General features: G+C 42.2%; 1 protein-coding gene across 1 annotated transcript in view; it reads left to right on the forward strand.

The window, feature by feature from the left end:
• CTNNBL1 (catenin beta like 1) overlaps window positions 1-26,568 on the forward strand; it is a 161,586-nt gene that overhangs the window by 96,046 nt on the left and 38,972 nt on the right. The window contains exon 11 of the mRNA XM_047745001.1: window positions 4,565-4,746. Coding sequence (XP_047600957.1) covers window positions 4,565-4,746 — 182 coding nt within the window. The remainder of the gene's footprint in view (window positions 1-4,564; window positions 4,747-26,568) is intronic.

Consider the following 26,568-nt stretch of genomic DNA (forward strand, 5'->3'; position numbering starts at 1 on the left):
CTCTGCCTACTTGTGATCTCTCTCTCTCTCTGTCAAATAAATAAATAAAATCTTTATTTAAAAAAAAAAGATTTTTACCTACTCGCCTTTTTTCCCCCTTACTTGGACTCAGTTTTGGCTGGCTACTCTCACCTAGGATAAGCATGCCTTGTCATCCTTAGCACTTTAATAATGCAGTGTTTTAGTATTATTTTCTCTATAGAGGCCTAGCCTGATTCCTTTTCTTTGGTTTTCAGGTGAGAAATGGGGTGAAGGGCTTTGGGTTATGTTATTTCCACCTTTTTGGTTAGGCTTCCCTCCCCTTTCCTGATAATCACCTTAACTCCATCTGTCCATTCTCCCCTTTTATATCTTTAATATCCTTATCATCATTGGCTTCTTGATGCTCAAAAGATATGATTGGATTGTCCATATTCTTAAAAGTAATAATTTTTTTAAAAATCTTACCCTGGTTTCCTTCTCAAACTAATAGACTTTCTTCTCCAGGCTTTACTAGGAGTAGCTCATACTCATCCCTCTTACTCTCTTACCTGCTTTCAAATATTTATATATATGAAAATATATACTGTATATATAGTATATATTTCTATATATGTTTTATATAGAAATATATACTTTCTATATTTTATATAGAAATAAATACTATAGGAATAGTATATATTTATTGTGTATATATATAATATATATATATTATGTATATTATATATATGTGTGTATATATATATATCTGTCTTTTACTATAGTACTCCTCCAAATACATAACAATCTCTCCCTCTAAAGTAACTGAAACACACATAATGGTCTCAGAACAAGTATGTTGAACTATATCTCCAACTCCTAGAAGCAGTTCTTTACTTGAAGGTCTTATTGTATCATACAAGACAAGGTAACATGGCCTTTGGTATAGTTCATTTTTCCCTTCAGAGCTAAGCTAGGAATACCATTCCTTTTTGCTTCAGAAAGCCAGCCTTCTGTCTGTTCTTAGACCATGCCAGCACATTTCCACCTTAGGGTCTTTGCACATACTATTTCTTCTGCCTTTAATGTTTGCCCCTAAAATGTACAAGACTGAATCCTCTCAACACTCAGATCTCAACACAGATGTTAACCCTAAAGAGGCTTTCCTTAATAACCTAACCTAAAATATCCTCTCCTTTCATTCTTTTACATTGCATTATTTCCATGACACTTAACACTATCAAGTATCTTGACTTTCCATTTGTCTCCTGCAGTTAGAGTATAAGCTCCGTGAGGACTGGAACTTGATCTGTCTTATTCACAGGAGATGTAGCCAGTAAATATTTCTAGATTGAATAATACATGGGAGAGAAAGTTATTTGCTGACTTCTACTTTTGCCTTATTATTTCATATTAATTTAGTCTCCCTGAATAGATTTTCATGTTTTTGAAAGCAGAAGCCATGTCTTAATTTTTTATTTTCTCTTGTGTCTACTACAATACTGAGTAAGTCCTCAGTAAATACTGAATATTGGCTTGGTTGGTTGATTTACCAGGTATACTAAGATATGGAACAATTGACTTGTTCTTCTCTACCTCATAGAGTGTTAAAGAAAACACTGTAAGGTTATAGAAAATCATACCCTTAAAGAACTGTTTGCAAGAACAGTAGCCATTGGCAGGGGAAAAATCACCTTTGTTTTTTCTTGAAAACAATTTAACTTTCCTAAGTCTAGAAAGTAATGCATGTTCATTATGGAAAAATGAAAGATACTGAAAAATAGAGAAAGGAATAATAAGATGCAGAAAGCATTTGACAAAACCCAACACCTTTCATGATTAAAACAAACAAACCCTAAATTAAGAATAGAAGAGAACTTCTCCAACCTTTCGCATTAGAGCATCCACAAAAGATCCACAGCTAATATCATGCTTAATGGTGAAAGACTGCATGCTTTCCCCCTAAGATCCCCAACAAGACAAGGATATCCTCCTTCCCCACTTATATTCAGCATTGTACTGAAGGTTCTAGCCAGGGCAGTTAGACAAGGAAATGAAGTAAAAGGCATCCAGATTGGAAAGGAAGAAGGAAAACTATTTCTTTTTGCAAATGACATTATCTTGTCTGTAGACAATCCTAAAGAATCCACCAAAAAATTATTAGAACTAATAAATGAGTTCAGCAAAGTTGCAGAATAATGTAGAGATCGGTGTATAAAAATCAGTTGTATTTCTGTACACTTGGAATGAACAGTCCAAAAATGAAACTACGAAGACAGTTCCATTTACAATAGCATCAAGAATATAATACCTAGGAATAAATTTAACAAAAGAAGTGCAAATTTATACTCTGAAAACTATAAAACGTTGTTGAAAGAAATTAAAGGAGAGCTGATAAATGGAAAAATATTTCATATTCATGGATTGAAGGCTTAATAGTGTGAAGATAGCAGTACTCCCCAGAATGATATACAGATCCACCACAATCCCTATCAAAAAGCCAGCTGACTTCATTGTAAAAATTGACAAACTGATCCTGAAATTCATATGGAATTTCAGGGGACCTAGAATAGCCAGACAGTCTTGAAAAAAGAATAATAATATAGGATTCCCAATTTTAAAACTTACTACAAAGCAGTGGTTGGTAATCAAGACAGTGTGGTACTGGCATAAATTAGAATATATTTGAGAATCCAAAGATAAAAACTGTGTCTGTGGTCAGCTGATTTGCAACAAGAATACCAAGACTATGGAAAGGGGGAAGATTAGTCTTCAACAAATAGTGCTAGGACTGTTGGGTATCCCCATGCAAATGAATGAAGTTGTATCATGATTTCACACTACATAGAAAGATTAACTGAAAATGAATCAAAGAATTAAATATTGGAACTTAAACAATTAAACACTTAAAAGCAAACATAGGGGTACATCTTTATGACATTGGATTTGGCAGTGGTTTCTTAGCTCTGACACCAAAAATGCAGGTAACAAAAGACAAAACAAGGGAGTTGGATTTCAACAAAATTAAAAACTGGTGTTCTTCAAAGGATACCATCAGGAAAGTGAGAAGATGGCTCCTAGAATAGAATAAAATATTTACAAATCATATATCAGGGACTTGTATCCAGAATAAAGAGCTTTTACAACTAAGTAATAAAAAGAATTAAGCTAATTAAAAAACAGGCAAAGGATCTGAATAGGCATTTCTTTGGAGAAGATAAACAAATGCGTAGTAAGCACAGGAAAAGTGCTTGACAGCATTAGTTATCAGGGAAATGTAAATTAAAACTACAGTGAGATAGGGGCACCTGGTTGGCTCAGTGGGTTAAGCCTCTACCTTTGGCTCAGGTCATGATCCCTGCGTCCTGGGATCGAGCCCTGCATCGGGCTCTCTGCTCAGCAGGGAGCCTGCTTCCTTCTCTCTTTCCCTGCCTGACTCTGCCTACTTGTGCTCTCTGTCAAATAAATAAATAAAATCTTTAAAAAACAAACAAACAAACAAAAACTACAGTGAGATAACATTTCACACCCACTAGGATGGCCAGAACCAACAAGTCAGCTGACAGGTATTGGTAAAGATGTGGAGAAGTCAGGACACCTACATACAATTTGTGGGCATGTCAATTTGGACACTGGTGGTTCCTCAGAAAGTTAAAGAAAGAATTATCATATGCCCCAGCAATTCCACTTCTATGTATACATACATCCAAGAGAAATGAAAACATATGTCCACTCAGAACCTTGTATGTGAATGTTTTTGGCAGCATTATTCATAATAGCCAAAAGGTAGAAACACCCCCAATGTTCATTAGTGGATGAACAGATAGACAAATTGTAGCATATGCATACAATGAGGTGTTAATTCGGCCACAGAAAAGAAATACGACACATGCTACAGCTTGGATGAATCTTGAAAACATTATGCTAAGGGAAGGAAGCCAGTCACAAAAGACCACATATTGTAGGATACCCTTTACCTGACATGTCCGGAATAGGCAAAGCCATAGAAACAGGAAGTAGTCCATGGTTGCTAGGGTGAGATGCGGAGGGGAGGGGGGGTGACAGCTAAAGAGTAGGGGATTTCTTGTCAGGATAGTGAAAATGTTCTGTAATTGACTGTGGTGATATTTGCACATATCCGTGAATATACTAAAATTCATTGAATTATGTATTTTAAATGGGTGAATTGTGTGGTATGGGAATTATATTTTGATAAAGCTATTAAAAGAAAAAGGAATAATAAGGTAATTCATAATCCCACCACCCTGAAATAACCTGTTAACATTTTGATCCATTTCTTTCCAGTCTTTTAATGCATATTTTTCACATAATTGAGGTAATGCTTCATATAGAATTTTGAATATTACCTTTTGTGCTTATCATTCTGACCATAGGAATTTAGTCATTCTATTATGGACTTTCCTAATTATTAAGAAGTATATAATATTCTGTGTAAATCTATCATTATGTGGTAATTTTGTCATTGGTGGTCGGTTGTTTTGTTTTTTCTTTCTTTTCCCCCCATTATAATGAGACCCCCCCCCACTTTTTTGGAGACTAGAACATTCCTATGAAGTGCCTTATATGAAACCTCTTTTGTTCCCAGAGAAAAGAAGATCTCCCGGAGCAGTGCCCTGAAAGTGCTGGACCATGCCATGATTGGACCCGAGGGCACAGACAATTGCCATAAGTTTGTTGATATTCTTGGCTTACGAACCATCTTTCCCCTCTTTATGAAATCTCCCAGGAAGATCAAGAAAGTGGGAACCACTGAGAAGGAACATGAAGGTAGGGTTCACTGGAGAAATCAGCCTACTTTAGGTGCATTAGAAGGAATGGGGGGGGAATGAGAGCTACTTTGAAAAACTGATGTGTGGTTGAGGAGCGGACTCTGAGGGCCACTTTTTTTTCCTTCCCATTTTTTGTGCATGGAAATGCAGCCCGGAGACCCCAGATCACTGATGGTCTTTGTTGCTTTGGTTCTCTGCTCCCTTAAATCCTGTGGTTCCATTTCCTGTGCGTGAGGGTTTTGTTTTCTTTACTGTAATTTGTGGTGAGGTGTCTCTCTGATGGAAGACCCTTTTGAAAAGAGTAATGAGGTGGGAACACATGTCACCTCCAGAGTGGTGCTTTCCTGTATTTCTGTATTAAAGTATGATTCAGCCAACATCAGGAATTGCTGAAATAAACTATTTACAGTCCAGGTTCCCCTTTTTATGTTTCTCCTCCCTGGTGGTACACACTCCCAGCAAAATGCTGCCATGAATTGCGATGCCGTAACCAGAGTAGTTACTGCTCAGCCAATCTCCTCCTGCTATTGTCTGGTGGCCTGCTGCATCCCTCCCCCGAGGAAGAAGCTACAGTGTAATCTAGAAGGCCAGCAACTTAGGAGCATTGACAGTTCTGCTGGAGACTAACAGACACTTGCACCGGGCAATTTACATGGTTGGATGGTTATTTTAAAGGAGGGAGGGGAAGGGGGTAGCGGGGGCGCTGAGGAGCTGGTGTGTGGAGCTGATTGGCCCATTTGGTTGTCTTGTCAGAAGTTCATGTTTGTTCCATGGTTTGGGTGATTTTTTTGTTGGCTATTGGTAGAATTGGTGTGGGTATCTATAGGATCTTTTCCACTCCTCACCCTCATAGGTAAAAGTTGGAGAGTTCCTGTCTACGCCTTCTCAAATGGATTTTGCTTATTAGCCTCTTCCAACTCAGAGTAGCTAAAGGGAAGGAGACGTGGCTGTCTTCAGGGATGTCTTCTCTGATCACACCAGCCCTCCAGAGACAACAGAGAGTCTGGCAGGGGTGGAACTGGCAGGGCAAAGAACTGGACTTGAGATCTGAGATCAAGGAGAGAGTTCGGTTGACCCCCGATCAGTTATTGGCCGCACACCAGCGGTGAACACGTTAACCTCATGGCCAGTCTGATTTCTCTCCTCAGTGGGAATTCAGCAAAATGAGGCCCCAGGAAAGGGAATGGGTTGTTTCGGAGATCTAAGAGACAAAGTTTTGCAGACAGTCACTAGTCATTGGACACTTGCCACCTTTCTGGCACTGCTGGGTTACAGGCTCTCTTATTTAGGCCTCACAACCTACAAAATAAATCTGTTTTTTATGTAAGGAAATCAGCTGAGAAAGGAACCAACTTGTAGTTCTCCAGCTCACTGGCTGTGTGATGACAGACCTTTTACTTGACTTCTCTGGACTGCATTTTCAGGTCTGTAAATGAGGAGACTAGACTAGTGAACTAGTAGCTCTGATATCTGTACCTTAAGATTCTGAGACACAGGCCCTAGTTGTCAAAGCTTTGTCATGCCATCTGGGAAACTCCTCAGGAGCTGTGCCATGGCTGACCCGCTAGGTTCTGTGGAAAGACCTGATGCTGCCTCTTGAGCATGCTTGAAGGAAGGTACGGTAGAAAAACAGCCCTCAGCCTGCTCTTGTTCTGTGCACATGGTACTGAGTAGAGGAAAAGTGACAGATTCAGTGAGCAGCTGTTTCCTTCTGAAAAATGTGCCCAGTGGCGTGCTGGTAACAGTACATTTGCTTTAGAGTACCCGCATTAGAAATTTGATAACATTATATTAGTGAGGGCAATGGCTTGGTAAGACAGCCCCTGGAAGGCATGTTTGGCCTGTAATGGCTGGTGAGGATGAGCGCTGCATTCTGAATACACCAGCACCCAGCAGAAGAAGTGAACCCCAAGGAGAAAATGCAGTCCTGGGCCTCCTCCCACCCCTGCCGGCTGCTGCTGCTCCTGGCACACTGGCCCTCAGGCCTTGATGGGAGTGTGAGAAGGGAGGCAGAGCAGAGCAGGGCAGGGGCACATGGTGCAAGGTTTCTTTATCTTGTCCTGTCCTCTGGGTTATTCTCCCTGTGCTGGCCCTTCTGATGCAAGTGGACCGGGTTTGTGTAGTAGTAAGCTGGAGCTCAGCAGCCTCAGACCACTAGGAGTATCTGCAGACATGCCCAGCTCATTCTGGCCCCCAGGCTTCTACCCTGCTCTCCCCTCCATCCACAACAATTTTCTCTGACCTTTCTGTCTGGATACCTTTCAGTCATTTTCAGGTACTTAGTTTTTTGGGTTTTGTGTCTTTTTAAGATTTACTTACTCAGAGAGAGAAAGAGCATGAGAGGGAGAGAGAATCCCAAGAGCAGACTCTGGGCTGAGTACAGAGCCCAACACAGAGCTCCATCTCATGACCATGTGATCACAACCTGAGCTGAAACCAAGAGTCAGAATGCTCAGCCAACTGTGCCACCCAGGCACCACTTCAGGTCCTTAGTTTTGGTGTCCCTTTCTCAGGGAAGCCTATGATGAGCCCCTAGATTAGAATAGAGCCTCCTGTTACATGGAGTCTTGGTCCTAGGATTTTGCCTTCCTAACCCTGTCTAAGATTATGGAACCGATGGCCTGGTCACATCTCAGATCCAGGGCTCAGCCTGGTGCTCCGCTTGTGGGGGATGCACAGTAAACATTCACTGACTGCAGGAATGAGCAGCCACTTCTCTAAAGGACTGATAGTTAAGCACAAACAAGGATTTGGGACTCTCCCTAGGACCCTGCATAGTTGAAGTCAATGCAGTTGACTTTAGTAGATTGTTTGAAAGCAAAAACAAATGGGTTGCTAGTCATAAGTTTTACTTTGTCTCGCTGGCTTTGAAATTATGGCAGAAGCCCCCCTTTAGAGCCATGCCCTTAAGAACCACTGAAATTGAATAAAGAAAACCTCATTTAATATGGAGCGAGGAGGCCAGAAGGGGGAGCTCTCACCCCCTAACACTTGCTATCCGTTGCAGACCCCAACAGGAAGAGACAGATCTTGCACTCCCCACAGGAGGAAGCTTATAATTTACTAACCCAGCAGGAGGAAGAAAGAGTTTCCCCTTGCCCAATAGTAGCCTAGCCAATGACAAGCCACTACACTTCAAACTCCTGGTTTATTCAGATGTACTTTTGTTTATAGCATCTCCTCAGAACCCTCCCCCCCCTCCCCCCATAAAAGAGCAGTCTTCTCTGTTCTCTGGACTTGCTTATAATTTTGTCATAGCTTGAATGGCCTGAATTGTAATTCTCTACTAATCCTGAGAAAACCCTTTTTTTTTGGTAAAATAACTAACAGTTTTATTTTTAAAATTAACATACATTATGTATAGAACTTCCTTATGTAAGTGAGGCCCTCCTATGACAAGCTTCTTCTGGTAATCCAACAACTCCTAATTAAGCACCATAGGCTGGGAATTAGCTTGCCAGCCCAGAACCTCTAGAGGGCTGCCCTGCGCTGCTCCCTTTCTTATCAAACCTCAGGGACTTGTCACATGTGAGAGTGGATTGCCTTAAAGTTCATCCTGGTCCAGGCTCAGCACTTGTCATCTCTCAGCACCATCCACTAAACTCCTCAGGTAGCCATATCGCCTGGTGTGCCACCAATAGCTCCACTGCTTAGGAACTGTGGCGGTCTTCCTAAACTCCTCCAAGCCTTAGTTGCCCTGTCTGTGAAATGCTAGATCTACCACATGGGGTGGTTGTGAGCATCAGGGGAAATGACCTATGTAAACTCATTGTGGACACCAGAATAGAGTAGGTTCTTTAAGAAGTATAAGTTCTCATGTCTGCCAGCCCTGTCTCCTCTGCCCCTCTGGGCCCTTGTCCCGTGCACCCATCCTGAGAGGTCACCGGGAAGCCAGTGGGAGAGTGTGAGTGGATTTTACTAGCCTGCGGTGTAATTGCTCCATGAGAGCTGTGTAGACTGGGCAGACTGCTTATTGATGGACATGTACGGCGTCATGATATGCTAACTAGTGGGGTGGCATAAACACAGCTGTGTTCCCTACTCTGACAGAAGGGGTTGGGAGAGAAGACTCTCTAGATTAAGGTGACTCTGGAGGGAAGGTAAGAAGCAAAAACCAGCCTTATGGCCTAGAATTGCTGGTAATTCAGTTCCGCTTTTGTGAGTTGGGCTGGAGAAGGACAAGAATTATTGTAATTGAAATCCTTTAGGTTTGCATAATAAAACTTTAAGAAATAGATCAGGGGAGGCACTTAGCTTGGGGGTTGGGTTGGAAAGAAAAAAATTTGCCCTTGGGTATAATAGCATGATTGGCTGCCTCCTTGGTTTTATAAGGATTAGTACAGTGTGCGTTGTCTCCTTGGTATTAACTGCTTTAGAATGGGAGGGAAGAAGAAAAGAGCTGGGATCCAGAAATGGCATTTGACCTTTACGTCTTGTCTCTTTTAAACCTCTTATTAAAAGAGGTCCAATTTTCCTTGTATTGCTTCATTAGGTAGGTGAGTTATTGAGTTTGTAGCAGTTCTAGTTAATTGCGCTGTTTTAACATGGTTCCCCTGGAGGCTGTTACAGGCTTTGAGGGGGGGAGCTAGGAAGCGTGTGTAGGTGTGTGGTGTGCATGCTAGGCATATGCACACATTCTACCTCATCAACAGTGACAGCAGTTGATAACAGGTCAGTGTTTTAAAGACTACTTTTCTGTCATCAGCAAAGAATTGTGATTCCAGTGGACTCCACACATCAGGAAGTGTGTAGTTGCCTGGTGCTTCTCAGACTCCCAGAAGCCAGGAGGTGCAGACCAGAGCTCCTGCCCCCTGCCTGAGTCAGAAGAGGGAAATGGCAAAACCTTTCCTACCGTCAGAAGAGAACCGAGTTTGGTCAGCATCAGTGAAAAAGAAACATTTTTGATGCCTCCACAGTAGGTCGTGGCAGTGACATGGCATCATTTGGTGCTGCCTTTTATCAGGGCTCCTGCTATGTTCAAAATTTAACAAAGACAGGAACAAAATCCTGGGGCATGCTGCTCTTTCCTGGTATTCCATCTCTGGATCCTTTTCCTTGGCCTGTCCCTGTTCCTCAAGCGTTCATTTTTGCATGGGTTGGCAGTGTCTTCCCCTCAGTTGTTTTTGTGTTTTACTGTGTGCACTCTCCTTGATTTCATCTACTTCCTGCAGCTTTAACCCACATCTCTCTGCTGTTGATCTCTACATCTTCAACCTTGTGTCTCTTCCAGGCTCTAGTCAGTTCAGCTAATTAATGAACAGAAAACTCCCATCAGACAGGCCAACTCAGCTCATTCAAAACTATTCCTATTCCTTCATTGCCCAAGACTCATCTGCTTTTCCCCTCTGGAAATGGTCACAGCACCACCCTCCACTCCACCACCCAAGGCAGAGATCCACCCGCCGTGCTTAAGTCTCATGGTCCCCACACGTAATTGATTACATGGTGAGTCAGTCCTCTCCAGTATCGGTATCTCTGCCCTTACCACCTTTCCTAACTCACTACAGCCCTACTAAGTCTCTCTGCCCTAGCCTCCCAGCTCTCTTGTCCCCTCAAAATCTGTCCTGCATGCCCCCACCCAAATGAGAGAGAACTCCCAGCCCACAACTATAAAATTACAGTTCACAGAAGGGAAGGAATAAACATAGAGAATAAAGCAGTTTTACCTGTATTTACCAGAAAACCATATTAGCAAATACAAAAACATACCAAACAAGAATGACTTCATTATTAAAGGGAGCAGGAGAATAGGAATGCTCAGTGAGGAAGGCGCTTCCGGTGGAAGGGAGAGGAGGGGTATAGGCTAATAACAGACAGTACCAGGATTTCAACCTGCCGGTTTGCCATTACTGTATTCAGCGCTTGTAGCAGTATCTTTACATATCTGATCGTGTTTGAGTCTTACAGCTACCCCATAAGAGTGGTGGCTTTTCTCTTCCTGAAAATGAGGAAATTGTAATGACTTCAAGTCATATAGTAGGTAAGTGCCTAAACTAAGACCTACACCCTCAACTCCTGACCACAAATCCCACACTCGTTTCATGAAACCAAGCCATTAGTATGTGTTCTGCTGGATCCAAGCCAGCTTGCTCTTCTCTGGGTTGCTGGTGAAATCAAAAGATCTTAACTAGAAGACCTTCGTTCTAATCTTGATGCTTTGACCCAGGGCAGGTCATTAAGATGGTGGAGACTTTAATAACTTACCCTTTCAAATTGCTGAAGTTACTAGGAGCAAATGGCAAAATGACTCAGTGAGATTGTGTCTAGCCAATTCTAGTGCCCTTCACGGGGCTCACTTACGGTAGGTGCTCAGTAAATATTGGTGGAATGTACAGATGAATTTATTTAACACCAGCATAGCATTAACCATCAACGGTTAGGATCAAGGCACATGTTAGTAGTTAAAAGCATTGCACGGGCGCCTGGGTGGCTCAGTGGGTTAAAGCCACTGCCTTCGGCTCAGGTCATGATCTCAGGGTCCTGGGATCGAGTTCCGCATCGGGCTCTCTGCTCAGCAGGAAGCCTGCTTCCCTCTCTCTCTCTCTCTGCCTGCCTCTCCATCTACTTGTGATCTCTCTCTGTCAAATAAATACATAAAAATCTTAAAAAAAAAAAATTTAAAAAAATAAAAGCATTGCACAATTCAAGGGATTCTTGCCATGGTAACCAGTGTATGGTTCTCCCACAAGGCCACTCAGCTTTTGTTCACTGCAGTGTTTAAAATATATTTGTTTATTCATCTGTAAGAATAGGATTAATACCAACCTCCTTGGGTTAGTGTGAGATTTATTACTGTGAGGTGACTGGCTTAATGCAGGTCTAACATCATGTGGGGGTCTGATAAATGTTAGCGTATTATAGATTATTATTTTAATACTGACCCCCCCCAAAAAAAAAAAAATACTGACCCTAGACATCATACTATACTAAGACTTGTTATACTAGAGGTTGCAAAGGCCTAGAGGAAAGAGTATTCTAGGGATTCTGGGAATGCTTAAGAAAAGAGATGGCACTGGAGTGTTCCTTGAAAGATACATAGTATTCCTTCTTATACAGTGAGGGAAATTGCAAGGAGTGACAGTGAGCGCTAAAGCATATATAGCTAGTTATTGTGATATAGATGATTAAGAATATGGGCTTTTGATTAAAACAAGACTTATGTTGGTGTCTTGGTCTTGTTGTTTATAAGCTGTGTGACTTTGGGAAAGTTGCTTAACCTCTCTGAGCCTGTATTTCCTCAAACGTAAAATTGGGATGATATTGGAATCTTATCTCAGGGTGCTATGCAAGGATTAAGTGAAATAAGACAGATCAAGTGCTTATTAGCACAGAGTCTGCTTCCTTAATATTAGTGGCTGGGATGAAGATGGGTTTCCCATTTGTGTTTCTCTTCTTTCTATTCTGTTGGTGATTTTTAAAGGATCTACCTAAAGAAATGCTTTCCCTCCTTGAGTCTGCCGTTCATAGCTGTGTACTGTAAACATGGTGATCCCCTGTGGAAGGTAACAAAAACCTTCCTCAGAGAGGACTTAACCAGGGAGCCCCATGTCCCTACTTCTCCACATGGTCTGTAAACAGAAACGTCAAAGGTTTTTCCCCCTTTTTATATTCCTCAAGCTTAAAAATTACAAAGGGTTGGTTATAGTGGTCAGAACAGTAAGCAAGTGAAGAGTGAACGGTATTTAATTTTAAGAATAGCATTAAGTCATGTACTAACAGGCACTTTATGTTAAACAAGGATGGAAATGTCTTGCTGTTGTTTCGTTGCTATTTGAAAACCTCATAATTGAACAGTTTCTGGATCAATTCCTTTTCTCTCCCTCCAGCTGCTTGTCTCATTCCTGACCTCAGATGACAAAATGTAGGGATGCTGACATAAGCAATGTGTTTGCGTTCCTTTCATCAGGCTTGAGGGGATGATTTTGAGTGTTGCACATCTGGCTTGCTAACTGGTTCCAGTCATATTAAGGATTTACCCACAGGCCTTTCCCAACTAGAGCACAACATAGTTGTTTGCCAGTGAGGAAGACCGTGAAACAGGATTTATTTGCCATCCCGGAAGAAACTGCTCTTTTTTGCAGGGCAAGAGGGAAAGTAGGCTCATGGCCAGCTCACATTTATTGGGCATCTACTAAGAGACTCAGGGCTTTACAGGGTACATACTTTATGAATTAGGCAGTTTAATCTTCTTTTTAGAGATGAGTCTTAGAGAGTTTGTTAATTACTAAATACCTTTTAGCAAGTAAGTCACAAAAGCAGAATTTGAGCCTAGGTCTGCTTCCAAAGCTCCTTCCCACACCAAGGTGGCTCCTGTGGTCTTCTGGCTGGCATCCAGAGGCAACACAGAGCAGTGGAGGGAGGGATTGTCTTTGAGGCGGATGGACCTGGCTTCAAATCCCAGCTCTACCCCCAAACTACCAGGTAGCCTTGGGCAGGTTATGCTCTCTGGATTTTGAATTCCTCTTCGATCAACAAGCTGGATAAAACCTTTCTGAAAAAGCTGTGTGAAGAATAACAATCATGAGCATCCTACATAGCCTAGCATATGACAGTTTAATAAATGATAATATAGATATTGCGTATCAGTCTCCTTTCATCAGCCTCTTCCAGTTTTCATGTTTATGTGTAGGATGCCCGTTCATTAACTTTCGTGGGTGTGAAGCCCAGTTATGGACCAGGACTTCATATATGGACAAGCTGGGTCATAGCAAGGCTTCCAAAGAAATAGAACAGCCACTATTCATCTCGATGGCCTGTTAACATGGGGCCTCAGTTATAATCCTGATCATGCTAGTCCCATCAAAATATATCATGTCTCAAATGAGGTACCAGACCCTTCTGTTTGAGTTTGACTCACATGTAGAGGGTCTGTTTCTATGGATAAGAGCCCTGAAGGTAGGTTAGTGAGGCTTCATTCATTCTTTCATTAACAGATCACTAGCCCCTGTTTTGTGCCAGGCTTGGTGCTGTAGATGGACAGTGAACAAGCTCACAGCTCAATTAGGGAGACATAGAAACCTGTATTTATATTGCAAGGTAAAAGGCAGAAGCAAGCGTGAAGCACTGTGGGAGCAGGGACCAGGGGCTTCTCTCATCTGTCCTGGGTGGTGAGAGAGCAAGTGGGTATTAGAAATCATTCCACGTCACGTACATGGCTCTTGAGCCAGTGTTCAGTATGAGTAAGCCAGGTGAAAGAATAAAGTAGCACGTATAAATAAAAGTTGGAAGGGATAGACTATACTGAGCCTTAAACCTAGCTGCCTGTAAGAATCATCTGGAATTTTGTTTCAAATGTATTCTTCTGGGACACCTTCTCATACTTCCCGGTTTCACCAGTCTGCCTGATGTGGGCAGATCTATATTTTTATTAAGCTTCCCAGGAGTACCCTCTGAGACCAGTCTGGCACTAGCCCGTGGTGACAAGAGCATGGAGGCAGAGTTAAGCAGATGAGGTAGTTAAGCAGAAGCCAGACCTTGAAGGATCCTGTAGAGCTGTTATGAGGACTGACTTGGTTAATTCGTGTAAGATGCTTAGGACAGTACCTGGCATATAATTAGCATTCATTGATGTGGGTGGTTGTTGCTGTTCTTATATTATTTCATTATGTTATACTAAGAAACGGACTCCCCCAAATTTTTACAGATCATGGTATAGTAATAATTTTAGTTGTTTGACTATCTCAGCTAATTTGGCACAAATCTGAGTGGAGAGGATGAAGGAGAAACAGTCCCTCCTGTTTTTCTTTTGTGTTTTTCATTTTGCCAGGTAGAAACTTAGTTCTCTAGTGACAGCATTAGCTGAATTTGTATTTTGGATATAGAATTTTCCACCGGTACATTTATTATTTTGTCAATATAACTCTGTTAGTTTTCATTTATAATCTTGATTAAATTTTATAGAACTAGTTTTGTATGCAATGCATCTCCTTCATAGAAGTAAGACAAATACCAGGAATGTAGAAGCAACAGTAGGGAAGTAGCCAAACCTTTTTATGGTATTTCCCCAGCATTTTTAAGTGGTGCCAAAATGAGGAAGTAACCTAGGGGCCAGGCACTGAGGGCTCTGGTGTCTTAGAATTCAAAACATTATCTTTAGTCAAATGCGCTTCCTAATGTTATCATTTGGGAGCATTTGGTGTTCTGAATATTCTGGAAGCTTTTTACATTCATTATCTTGTTTCACCTAATAACCCACAGTAACCCCAGGAAACATGTAATTACCCACATTTTACGGATGAAAACACTGAGGCTCAGAGAAGCTGTTGTCTTGGAAAATCACAGAGCATAGTACACGGCCTTTGCTAGGATTTTTCTATGGCTTCCAAAAATTGAATCAGTGTTCTTCTTTTAATCATAAATCAGGGCTGCTCACCTATAGCGGACCTAATTTAAACTGCCCACTGCCTTTTCCTATTCAGTTTCTTTAAGTCCTCAGTAGTCCTGCCCCCCACTATTGCATAAATGTCCTCTGTCTCTTAATCCTGAACATTTGCCCTGTCACACTTTATTCACCTTTTCTTGGCTTCCAGCTTTAAGTGTACCTACCTACTGATAGCCTCCTCTCTCCTCATGGCCTCCCAGACCTGGGCTCAATACCTCTTCAGCCTTTGGTTTCTGTTCCTAAACAGTCCTGTCTGCTTCCCTTGCAGTTGCCTGCCTTTAAACACTTCACTCAGCACTGGTCTGTTTTCTCCCTCCGTGGGGCCCCTTTTGAGAATGAGACATAAATCCGTAGTTTTTGACCCCCCACTGATCAGTATCACTCGAAGAGCTTTGACAAAATACACATGCCTGGGCCCCACTTCCAGAATTTCTGAGGACTGGGACTCCGAGCCTCTATATTTTTAAACAGCTTCAGAGCCCGTTGCTTAGCTAGTTCTGAGAACCACTGGCTAGAAGTAGAAGCGTAGATAAGCATCCTTTTTGCTTTCCCTCTATGCCAAGTGAAGATTCTTGACATGGTGGGTCTTAGGGGGAGGCTTGCTAAAAATGGCTTTGTTGCGTTTTCTGAGTATGAATAGAATAACCTAGGGTAGGAAACTCAAGCATTGTGGAAAGGATGGAGGGAAAATAAAAATCACCGCAGTCTCACCACCCAGAGTTAATTACTGGAAGCATCATGGACACCATCCATTCAGACATCTATGTTAGGAGTAGGAGTTGTGTGTTTGTGCATATAATTTTGCATAAGTGGAATCATGGTGCGTGTGCTGTTTTGTAACCTGCTGTTTCTACTCAGTGTGTCTTGGGCATATTTGTGGGGGGTGAGTCTTTTAATACAGTTAGGAAGCTAGACGGTATTTGTAGAAGGCAGGCTAGATTTTAGGTTTCATGATCAGCTTGTGGAGGGGATAGTTTGGAAAGGTAAGCTGTGCTTAGATGGTGATGTTGGCTTTTCCAAGGATTGTGAATGTGCTGGGACTTCGGGATGGTAAGGAAATGAGGCGTTGACTGAAGGCTAACACGTCTGCAGTCCCTTGGTTACAGTGTAAGGGGAGGTGAAGAGGCCTTTCAAATGGTATTTTTTTTTTTTATTGTGTGACTATTTGAATGTGTTAGACATGTTGGCATCTAGCAGTAGATATAATGTGGAAGGGGATAAACTGAAAATAAACTTGTATACACTTCACTGGTCATAAAGCATACAGTTACACGTGTTCCATGTTTTTCAGTGTCCACCTTCCCGGACTCTTGGGGTATTGGATGTGATTTTTTTACGTGTAGCTGCCTGCAGGTTGCTGGGGAAATGCTCTGTGTATTTAATCATGTTGCAGTCTTACTTGTTTGTATTTTTTTGTTGTGTTTTTTATGGTAAGAAATGTTTTTGGCTTGCCTTTATAGTCAGATTGATTTTGCTTGTGGCTGTCCAGATGCTGATGAGCTGTAATTAGCATAAGAAGGAGGTTGGAAAGATGTTGAACATTCTTCTCTGGTAGCCAAACAAAGATCCCCAAACAGAAATTATTCTCAGGTATCAGGTCGAAGGGAAGCAGCTCTTTTCTCTTTTAGGTGTGGGTCTATTAAAGTGTAGGAGTGTTGGCTGAGGAGATCACCACTGGGAATGGGGCTGGAGAGTCACGGGGCCTGGGGGTGATTTTCTGTCTGCAGCCGAGTGCCTCTGTGAGCATAGTAACTTTTAAATCCCTTAAGTAGCCTGTTAGAAAAGCTCCTGGGCTGGGTTAGGGGATCTGTGTTTATGTTTCTGGCAAAACTGAGGCTCAGGCTCTGTGACTTGGGTTAAGTAGTTTGCCCTCTTCCAACCTATTTCCCCATCTTTAAATTTTTTTTTATTTAATTTATTTGATAGAGATTACAAGTAGGCAGAGAGGCAGGCAAAGAGCGCGGGGAAGCAGGCTCCCTGCTGAGCAGAGAGCTGCGGGACTCGATCCCAGGACTCGATCGCAGTATGCCGGGATCATGACCTGGGATGAAGGCAGAGGCTTTAACCCACTGAGCCACCCAGGCGCCCCGTTTCCCCATCTTTAAGAAGGAAACAGTAATATTTCAATGTGAGAATTGCTTAAGATAATGTATGGGGGGAGTGCTTTATATACCATAAAATGATGCAGTGTCTAGTGTGGTGGTGTGTGTTACATGGTCTTTCCCTGGTCTCTTCTACATTCCTTATATATTTTTTTTCTTTTAATAGTTTTCTTCCTTGTTCCTGGCTCCAAAATAGAAAGAAAATGATTGTTAATATGTTCCCTATTTGCTGCAGGGTTACCATAAAATAAATTAAGCGTATCATTTTGATAATCACTAAAAAATATGCCTACAACTTTCTTAAATGTATTGATTACTAATAAATCATGTCTCCGTTAAGTACGCCTGCTGGCTGGCAAGCCTGCAGAATAACAATGTTTGCCAGCCTCGGTAACAGGCTGATTTTCCTGCTGACCAAGGCTGCAGTGGTGTCATGTTTATGGAGTATTGGCTGTGTTCCTTGAATATGTGCTATCCGTGTCCCTACCATCAGCCCCATGTGGGTTGTCATTAGCCTGTTTCATGACTGAGGAAACAGCCCCAAAGAAGTTAAGTACTTTTTCAAATCATGCACGTAGTTTAAATTAACATCTGCTTGGGGGCGCCTGGGTGGCTCAGTGGGTTAAAGCCTCTGACTTCCCAGGGTCCTGGGATCAAGCCCCACATTTGGGCTCTCTGCTCAGCGGGGAGCCTGCTTCCCCCTCTCTCTGCCTGCTGCTCTGCCTACTTGTGATCTCTGTCTGTCAAATAAATAAATAAAATATTTTAAAAGTTAATTAATTAATTAATTAACCTCTTCTGGAACACAAAGCCCATATTCTTGACCCTGTACTTCAGTTTCCCAAGAAGACATCTGAAAACCAAGAAGTTAAATGACTTTTAATCACCAAAGCAACAATCCAGTAACTTTAGTTATTTCTAGAAATATAATGGGAAAATTTATAATACTGGCATGGCTGTAAAGTTCTGTTAACAAATGCTTTGGTATCTGGTAATGGGGGTTGTGAATTTTTTTCTTTTTCTTTCTTCCTTTTTTTTTTTTTTTTGGGACGGGTGTATTTTGTAATGTGGGATGTGAATTTTTTTTTACGTCAATCTAAATTTTTGAAATAATGACGCTTGTTATAATAAAGTTTTTTTCTGTACATTTTATATTAAGTTGGATATGTTTTTCCGAGCCAGAAGCTTGGCATGGTTCTTAATAGCAGAATAGCCTTATAGAAAGAACATAATGCAGACTTGAGTTCAAATGCCACACCAGTTGTGTTTTGAGACTCAGTTTTCAGTGTGATGGAGGGGGGGGGGGTTCCTCACAGCAACAAGCAATTCATGGACACCAGCATGGTTTCCAACAAGAATTCAGCTCAGTTCTGACACTATCTACCCAGAGATAGCTTCACATTCCACAGATTCGGGGCTCAGTCCTACAAGATCACCCTCCTCCATCAGATGCCATTCGCAAGCCCAGGTTGTTACCTGTTCTTCTGACCAAGTGGCTCCAAAATCAGAGGTTCTCAGGACCCCTCCTCTGGTTAATTAATTTGTTAGAGCAGTTCACAAAACTCAGAGAAACAATTTAAGTACTAGGTTACTTAAAGGATTAAAAAAAAATAATAATATGAAAGGATGAGTCAGGGACAGCAGAGGAATAGCACAGGGCAGGTTATGGGGAAGGGCCTTGGAGCTTTCATGCCCCCTCCAGCTGCCACTCTCCCAACACCTCCATATGTTGACCTGCCTAGAACCTCTCCAAACCTGTCCTTTTAGGTATTAGGGAGGCTTCCCTATATAGGCGTGGTAGATTGAACCTGCAACCATTCTCCCCTCCCGGGAGATCTGGGGGTGGGACTGAAAGTTATAAACCTCTAATCACATGATGGGTGTTCCTGGCGATCAGCCCCTTACCCTTAGGGCATTCGGGAAGTCACCTAATTAAAAAAACAAAAGACACCTTTATGGCTCTCTTCACTTAGGAAATTACAAGGGTTTTAGGAATTTTATGGCAGAAAGGGGGACAAAGACCAAATATATGTATCTTACTATAAATCACAATATCACAGTAACCTTAGGCACATTAATTACCTTCATTGATCCCAATGAAGGTTGAAAGTGAGTGGGAATGTCCCAAGTGGACAAGAAAGGGAAGCGCTTTGAGGTGGGGGAATAGCATATACCAGGGTACCAGAGGATGTGGTGTGGGGCTTTGGAAGAGGCAGGCATTCGATTTGTGGTCTTAGGGTTAGAGTCTAATAAACACAGTGAACCAAACTGCTGACTGTATTTGTCAAGGCTAGTTGAGGTGACCAAGAAGGCAGAAGACCTGGGCCAGAACAGCCTTCTCCTAACCCAGCCGGAGCAGACACTCCTAGACACAGGGTCCTAGCTCTTAAATGTGCCTAAAACCTTCAAAAACTGAGAAAGGAAAGAGCCACAGCCCGTGTATTGTTGTCCTCCTTGGCTATCATTGATAAATTTACTAAATTTATTTTATTTTTCTAGCCCTTTTGTAGATTCTTCTCTGTTAATCCCAATTTTGGTATCCTTAAGGCATACCTCTCTTTCAGTGTCTTTGCAGTTAATTGATGGCATTAGTTATAATCATAAATACCTCCTTAAGTTAATCTCATTATAATTCCAATAAGTCCACACTAACCCCCATTCCCTTTTAGTTCCTTTCTCAGATGAGGATAACTGTTTTTCTCCTCTTACAGACTCCCTGGTGGAATCCTTGCTTCTCCCCAGTCCATTTTGCTTCTTCCAAAGCACAGGTGAACTGCCTCAGGCACCTCTAAAACACATATCTGATCACAGGACTGTGCTGCTGCTTTCTTGAGGGCTTCTTCCTACAGGTCCAGGAGAAAGTCTAGATTGTTTAGCATGACCTAGAAAACCTGCCCGTTTGGTCTTCTCTTGCCGTTCCCCGTTCTCATCCCTGCCCTGTCTCCAGCCTGAACTATAGTAGTTCCTCATGTCTTGACTGCCATGTGTTGACACTTGATGCTTTCCCTTGACCGAGACGCTCCTTTACTTCCTTTTCTGTGGGACTGATTACTTACTCCTTGGAATTTCCCCCAAACCTGCTCCCTCCTTGAAGCATTCCCTGGTTTTCCACATTTGTATTTAGACTGGTCCCTTTCTTGGGCTCCTAATAGCATCCTCATGTGTGGTGGTCTTGGCTGTCTTGTTTCCATTCATTTGTGAGTTCTGCCCAGCCATAGGATATGTCTCAAGCTGAAGCGGGGGAAGGGGTAGAATCCCTTTGATCTTTTATATCCCTCTGAATAAAAACTCACTTGGAAGAAAAAACACTTTTATTATGAAAGATTTCAGGGACACCTGGCTGGCGCAGTCAGTAGAGCAAGCAACCCTTGATCTTAGGGTTGAGTTCAAACCCCATGTTGGCCATAGAGTGTATTAAAAAAAAAAAAAAGAAGAAGAAGAAATGATATTATGAAAGATTTCAAAAACACAAGGTAGAGAAAATTATACCTTGAGCTTTATATACCCATCACCCAACTTCTGTGATTAACATTTGCCAACCCTATTTCATTCCCCTCTTTTTTCTCCCTGGAATATTTTAAGGTAACACTAGATATTATATAATTTCACTGTGTGTGTGGAATTTGTAATTTACAAAATTAATAACTTAAATGAATGAGAGCCTTGGATGTAGGCATTTTTCTAGCTAGAATATATATTCTAACATAAGGATCTGTTGGTAGTGTAGTGTCTTATTATTTGATGTTAGAGGTAGCTTAGATTGTGGCGATTCTCAGCCTGGGCACTACTGACACTCTGAGCTAGGTAACTCTTCGTGGTAGAAGGCCGTCGTGTGCATTATTATTAGGTGTGCAGCAGCATGCCTCCCCTCCACCCAGGAGATGCTGGTAGCACCCCTCATTTGTCACAAGCACACACATAAAAATTACAGACTGCCTCTGACAGTGGACTCTTTCTCTCAACATCTTCTTTTTCTATGTCAAAAGAGAAAATCTTTCATTTTCAGTTTCAGGCTAACGAACTAAACTGTTCTCCAAACTTGCACACACAAAACCACTGCAAAAACATGTGGTGATCTCTGTGAAGATGCTTCCTGATCATATTCTGATAGGGATGTGGAAGATCCCTCAAAAGAGAAAGATTTTCTCTTTTGACATAGAGAAAGAAGAATTTTGTAGATTTTGAGGGCTATGAGCACTGTTCAAAAGACAACTGGGGAAACTGAGGTCCCAGAGAAAGAGTGCCATTCCGATTATTACTGTGCTTGTGAGTATCATGCCAGAGAAGAAAATGTTTCCTTGTCCCTGTGCCATTGTGTGTCCCTCTCTACCACACAGACTTTCTAGGAGCTACCAGAGTGATGTCAGAGGCCTGTTGGGGGTGTCTCACTGAGGAGGGAAGATCCCATGGCTCGGCTGAAGGGAGTTCTGGAATCCCAGGACCAGCAAGGACACGCTGCTGCTGATTTGCTGTCACATCAAGTACCCACCAAGGCCGCTCATCATTCCCCCTTACCAAATATTTATGATGAAGCAGGCAAGGGAATTTTTTCCTTGGGAATGCATCTTGGGTTCCACAGTGGTAAACAAGTAGGATTTGTTTCACAGAAATTACTTTGAAGTCAGTTTTTGCCAGAAACCATCTGTTTTATATAAAGCAAAGGGACATTGATGGTTCAGTTTGTAGGTTTGTTCAAAACGGCCTCTTTTTATTTCTCACAACTCAGTTTGCTAAGCAGTACCCAGGAAATTTGGGTGCTAGTAATTTTAGTTCACCACTAGAAAGGCTGATTTAGAGTGACAGAAAGAATGCTGGCCTTGTTGGGGGTTGCCTGCATGGCTTAGTCGGTTAAGCATCTGCCTTCAGCTGAAGTCATGATCCCGGGACCGAGCCCTACATCGGGCTCCTTGCTTGGCAGGGAGCCTGCTTCTCCTTCTGCCGGCCACTCCCCCTGCTTGTGCTTGCTCTTTCTCTCTCTCTCTCCCCCTCTCTCTTTGACAAATAAAATCTTTAAAAAAAAAAAAAAAAGCTAGCCTTGGAGGTCAGATCAGTTTCAGACTCTCACTAGCTCTGAGAACTTGGGTAAGGCACTTAACCCCAGTGCACCTTATTTTTTCTCCTCTGTAAAATGGGGAGAATATTCTACTCTAAGAGTGTCATGATTATTAAGTGAGAAAGAGTGTGTAAAGCACCTAGCACAGGAACCTGGCACATAACACTAATAAATGCTTTTTTCCTCCTGAGAGAGACTCCTTGGGAAAGTCACGTTGACCTCTCAGGCCCATCATTCTTTCTTGGACAACTGGTTGCACTGGGTGTGTGTGTGAGGCAGTGAGGGTGGCAGACCACTTCATCTGTTTGCCAGTTGTTGATGACAGCCTCTTATTAACCAGAACATGGAGTTGCTGTTCACAAATGCAGTGTTTCTTAAGATTAAGCAGCTTCCCTTTTCTCCTCCTTATTAAGGGCCTCATCCCTGTTAGAATCTGATCAGGAACCATCTTCACAGAGATCACAACTTGTTTTTGCAGTGGTTTTGTGTGTGCAAGACTGGAGGACAGTTTAGTTCGTTAGCCTGAAACTGGAAATGAAAGTACTGCGTTAGTGCGACACCGAGATGCTCCTGTCCTCTCGCTCTGTGGTGTTACTGACTGATGGAAGAAGGTTAAGAAGTCAGACTTCAAGAAAATGAACATAAGGCCGCCTTGGGTCTGCAAGCAGGGTTTTCTGGTTTCTGTGGAAATCAGCTGAAGCCCCAGAGTCTGGAGGAAGAGTGTGCGGAGCTCAGCAGTTGGTGAGGCCGCAGCGGCTGGAAAGAGGGCCAGGCTGCTAACTGCGGAAGAATGGGAGGAGGGGCCGGTGGCTGTTTGAAGAGCACTAAGGCAGGCCTGGTGAAGCAGATGAAAGGAGCGAAGAGCTAGGTTTAGATCATTCCCTGAAGGCCCTGAAAACAGGCTCTTCTTTTTCTTTTTTTTCTTCTCTAAACTGAATTTCTAATCTAAAGCAGGCATCCAGGGATGGCTTTCAGAGTGCGAGAACACCGCCCTTGCTTTGGGGCTGTGATGATAAGCTCTGCTGCGCCTTGGCAGGCGGGTACTTGGAAAGTGGGACTTGGAATGGTGGACAGATCATGGAGAGGAGAGAATGTGGGGGAATTCCGGTACCCAGGATTAGCCCCAGATATGTCCAAACCCAGGTATCCAAAAAACTGCCTGGGTTGTGCTGAGCCTTCCCAGACTTTCAGGACTGTCTGAGAATATAGTAAGCTAACCATTGAAAAGGACTCTTAAAAAAAAAAAAAAAATCACACTACACACATTCAGGGGGATTATCTCATTTTAGGATCTAAAGGTTTCTATATTTTTGTTTGGATGTGGGTAGGAAGATGATGGTAACTGGTAATAATGCCCTTTTCAGACCCCAAGAGAGCTTCTAGGCCACAGAACCAATTTAAATTCACTTAGGTGGAATACTCCTAAAAGTGATACGCTATGGAAAAGGAAGCTGTAACCAGCCACACCTGACATTCAGCTGTCTTCATCACTGGACATTCAGCTGTCTTCATCACTGGAGGTATCAGTCTTGGGAGTCAGAAACCCTACATCTGGGCCATCTCAGGCCATCTCAGACCAGTTCTTCCCAGTACTGCCGGGTGTGGGTGCTACCAACCTAAGTATTGGCAGGAGTGCAGAGAGAAAACAGAGGTCCTGAAACACTAGGCATTTATTTCTGTCATTACAAGGATGAGGGCTAATAACCTAAAAAACAAAAACGTTAGTGCTTCCAGCCAAGTTCTCCAGAATATAATGGAAAAGCGTATAGAACCTCCGAGACATTGAGGCAGAGAAAAAAGGGAATGTACCTTCTTACTAGCTGTTACCTCTGGTTCTAGGACTTTCCCCACTGGGATGTGTGGCTAGCTCCCCCAAAACAAGTGGGACTGTATACTCAACTTTCTTGGAGTGAATACCTGACTTCTAGGCACACAGTGTCTCTTTGGACTTCCTAGAAAAGAACTTACCAGATTAGTGTTATCAGTTAGGAACTACAGTTCATTGCTAGTAACAGAGACTGGAAATAACAGTGGCTTAAATAAAATAGATCACTAGAGATTTATTTCAAATAAAGAAGTCCAGAGATCAAGACTGGACTGGTAGCTTTAAGATGTCATCAGGAACCCACGTTCCTTTTATTATTCTGTTCTGCTGTCCTTCTCACAGGGCCAGGGATATTTGTTTCCTTATTAGTGCATCCCAATCGCATATAAATGTGCCTGGCTTCTGTTTTCAAGATTGCCTCATGGTCTTGATCATGGAGTTCCAGTAACTGTGTCTATATTCCAGGCTGCAGAAAAGCAAAAAGGGGAGGGGGCAGGGCAGAAGGTGACATATCTCCTCCCAGAAGTTCCATTTCCCCATTTGTCTTAAGTCTTGACCCAAAGTGAGTCACTTGGGTCACTTGGGTCAAGCTAGGTCATACCTAGCTATAAAGGAAGCTGTCGTTTGTTTTTCTGCCTTTGTTTTTTTAAGGTGGGTAAATTACCAGACATATATGGGTTCTATTGGTAAGGAATCAGAGAAAATGGGTAGGTAACTGGCAGTCCTAACTAGTCAGGATGCTGCCAGTTGGCATAGAGCATCTCTCTTGGGTAGAGATAGTCCAGGCCTTCTCAAGAGTTCCTGAAGTCACTGGTGGCCAGTTCATTCCTCATGGTGTCCACCAGAACCAGCATCATTTCCCGGTGCCCACTGCCGACACTAGAGTGATGGGGTGATTGCACTGACACAGCACATTGTAGGAGTCATCAAAAACTACAGGTTGGAGTCATTTTCCACTGGAGATGGTTGGGTATGCACATAGCAGGCCCTTAAAGCTTCACGGACTTCCCTTTCAACCCATCTGAGGTACGGGCTTTCCCTGATACACAAACATTTGACCTAGGGAGCTTCATGCTTTCCCCTCAAACCCTGAGACGGAATGTTAGCTACCACATCATTCTGTTCTTTTCACTCGGAGCCCTTGGAGAATAGTTGTGTAGCAGAAAGAAGTATTTTTTGAGCATATGTATCCCTTTCTTGCTGCAAGGCCTATTTTCCCACAGATTCAAGGCTGTAAATTAGTTAAGCTAGCACTTAAACACTTTTTTAAACCCATACTGGTGCTCAAGCTCTGAAAGGAGGGGGATATCCCATGGGAAAGAGAAAATAAATCAACCAAAAGCAACACCTATCATATTGCTTTGCAGTCAGTAGGTGATTAGGCAATGTTTGTGGAATCTCATCGCAACTGAAAAATGAGAATACTGAATTAATTTTGGCTATATTTCAGGTTAAATGGGTTTCAGTGGGCCTATTTCAATGGAAAATGCATTCAAAATTTCAAACAACAGACATATTAAAAACTACTTTTTGGAAAAATAACCTTTAGGAATCTCATCCCATTTATATTCCAAGTGCTCATCTCTCACTTTTTTCCCTTGCCTTCTTCCTCCCAATATTTTCTTACAGAAATTTTCAAACATACAGGAAAGTTGAAAGAATTGTACAGTAAATGCTCACATACTCACCACCTAGATTCTGTAGTTAACATTTTACTGTATTTGCTTTGTCACATCCGTCCATCTCTCTCATCCATTCATTTTATTTTTTGATGCAGGAAATAAGTTACAGACATCAGTACGCTTCACCCTAAACACTTAAGCAGGAGTATTAGCCTAGGAGTAGGCTAATAGCCTAGGGTTCAATTAACAACAAAAAGCACATAGAGTGAAATGTATACATCTCGAGTGCACTGTTTGGCAGATTTGGACAGATACATATTCTGTCAAGGTCCAGAATGTTATCACTACCCAGAAAGTTCCCTTGTGCCCTTAGTCAAGCCCTCCCCCACCTTACAAAGGCATCCACTGTTCTGAGGTTTTCACCGTGTCTTAGGTAAACCTCATCTAGAGCTCCATGTCTGCAGGCTTAGGCAATGGATACCCTTTAGGGATAAAGCTTTCACTGAGCAGACTGTTTTTGATATTCACCCATGCTGTCCAGTGCATCGATAGTTTCTTCTTTTCTGTCCCTGAGTAGTATTCCATAGTGTGGGTGCATTTTTCCATTTTTCCTGTTGCCAAACTATTTCAGGTTTTTGATCATTATGAGTGGAACTGACCTGAACGTTGTTTTTGTAGAATGTTCTGTGTCCGAGTCTTTTTGTGGTCATGTGTTTTCATTGTCTCTTGAGTACTATCTAGGAGTGGAATTGCTGGGCCACTTGGTAGTTCACATCTCATTTTGATATGTAGAATCTTATAATTCAATTAAGGGAAGACCTTACTTATGTGTCATCT

Source organism: Lutra lutra, chromosome 9, assembly GCF_902655055.1.
Source record: "Lutra lutra chromosome 9, mLutLut1.2, whole genome shotgun sequence".
Lineage (NCBI taxonomy): Eukaryota > Metazoa > Chordata > Mammalia > Carnivora > Mustelidae > Lutra > Lutra lutra.